General features: G+C 45.4%; 1 protein-coding gene across 1 annotated transcript; it reads left to right on the top strand.

Moving 5' to 3' along the window:
• Positions 1-464: 464 nt before the first annotated feature.
• Positions 465-1,490, top strand: LOC308273555 (L-lactate dehydrogenase A chain-like; the record flags this gene model as incomplete). The annotated part of the gene is made up of 2 exons (XM_080710738.1): positions 465-1,145; positions 1,416-1,490. 2 exons carry the CDS (start codon positions 465-467, stop codon positions 1,488-1,490), a joined length of 756 nt encoding a protein of 251 aa, XP_080566864.1.
• Between the last annotated feature and the right edge of the window lie 589 nt (positions 1,491-2,079).

The raw sequence follows: 2,079 nt of genomic DNA, 5'->3' as shown, positions 1-2,079 counted from the left end.
TTTTTATCTACTTTATTTCTTTTCTATGATATGTGACTGTTTCAGTGTGTGTGTGTGTGTGTGTGTGTGTGTGTGTGTGTGTTACTGAGGATGTAACCCAGGGGCATTCTACCTCCAAGCTCCACCCCCAACCCTATTATTTTATTCTTTATTTTAAAACAAGGTCTCACTGAGTTGCCAAGGGCCTCACTAAGTAGCTGAGGCTGTCCTTGAACCACGATCCTCCTGTCTAAGCCTCCCAAATCTGGGATTACAAGCATGTGCCACCACACCCGGCTTCATTTATTCTTAATGCAGCAAATAATTAATGAATGGATCCTATGTGTCAGATACCATAACTGCTGTGCCTGATAGAAGAAAAGGGGGTGGGAGCTAGAGCCACCGCCGCCTGGTCCAGATCCCTCACTGCGCCCAGACGCCCACTCCTCCTGCACTCCGGGGTTACTTGTGGTTCCAAATCCAGGATGGCAAGCCTCAAGGACCCGTTGATTGTGAATCTTCTTAAGGAAGAACAAGCTCCCCAGAATAACATTACAGTTGTTGGGTTTGGCGCTGCTGGCATGGCCTGTGCCATCAGTATCATAATGAAGGACTTGGCAGATGAACTTGCACTTGTTGATGTCATGGAAGACAAACTGAATAGAGAGATGATGGACCTCCAGCATGGCAACCTTTTCCTTAGAACACCAGAGATTGTCTCTGGCAAAGACTATAATGTGACTGCAAACTCCAAGCTCGTGATCGTCACGGGGCGGGGGGGGGGGTGTTGGCAGCAAGAGGGAGAAAGCTGTCTTAATTTGAACATCTTTAAGTTCATCATTTCTAATGTTGTAAAATACAGTCCTCACTGCAAGTTGCTTATCGTTTCCAATCCAGTGGATATCCTGACCTATGTGGCTTGGAAGATAAGTGGCTTCCCCAAAAACCATGTTACTGGAAGTGGTTGCAATCTGGATTCTGCCCGGTTCCGTTACCTGATGGGGGAAAGGCTGGGAGTTCACCCATTGAGCTGTCATGGGTGGGTCCTTGGAGAGCATGGAGACTCTAGTGTGCCTGTATGGAGTGGAGTGAATGTTGCTTGGGTCTCCCTGAAAAATATGCATCCAGATCTAGGCACTGATGCAGATAAGGAACATTGGAAAGAGGTTCATAAAGCAGGTTGTTGACAGTGCTTAAGAGGTGATCAAACTGAAAGGCTCTACATCCTGGGCCATTGGACTTTCTGTGGCAGATCTGGCAGAAAGTATAATGAAAAATCTCAGGCAGGTGCATACAATTTCTACCATGATTAAGGGTCTCGATGGAATAAAGGATGATGTCTTCCTTAGCGACCCTTGCATTTTGGGACAGAACGGAATCTCGGATGTTGTGAAGGTGACCCTGACTCCTGAGGAAGGGGCTCTCCTGAAGAAGAGCGCAGATACACTTTGGGGGATCCAAAAGGAACTGTAGTTTTAAAGGCTTCCGTGTCAGGCCACTTTGCTTTCTAGGCGACAGCAGGATTTTAGTTGGTGGTTGTGTATGTTGTCCTTTCACCTGTGACTAAAGCAGTAGTATTAAGATCACCTGGGGGAAACACAAATTTCCTACAGTTAGAAATAGGAGTGCTTCAAAAAACCCTGAGCTGTGACCTGATGCTGGATGGTACTTAGCTTGTGTAGTCCCGAACTGGCTAGTGTGATATAGTTCTACCGCCTCTGAGACCCCACTGCCGGTGTTCACGAGCTCCAGTCGCCCTTCGAACCAGATGTGCAAGCATAACTTTACCAAACGTGCCTCATCCAACTTTTTCCCCCAGTCAGTCAACTCCTGGGATCCTAAGTCCAGTACTGCATGTCTTGTGTATAACTGTTCCAAAGGATTTTATTTCGTGTATTATATGTATCAGTAGTGTACATTGCCACATACTATAAAAACAAGATCTACTTATGAATAATGCAACTAAGTGTCATACCATCTAAAATACCAAATAAACCTTGGACAGTGAAAAAAAAAAAAAGAAGAAGAAAAGGGGGGATACAAAGATATGTTCCTGGTCCTTAAGAATTTCATAGACTAGTAGGAAAGACATCCCAGAAA

Source organism: Muscardinus avellanarius, assembly GCF_963383645.1.
Source record: "Muscardinus avellanarius genome assembly, chromosome: 14".
Taxonomy (NCBI): Eukaryota; Metazoa; Chordata; class Mammalia; order Rodentia; family Gliridae; genus Muscardinus; species Muscardinus avellanarius.
This window is presented reverse-complemented; position numbering and strand designations above follow the sequence as displayed.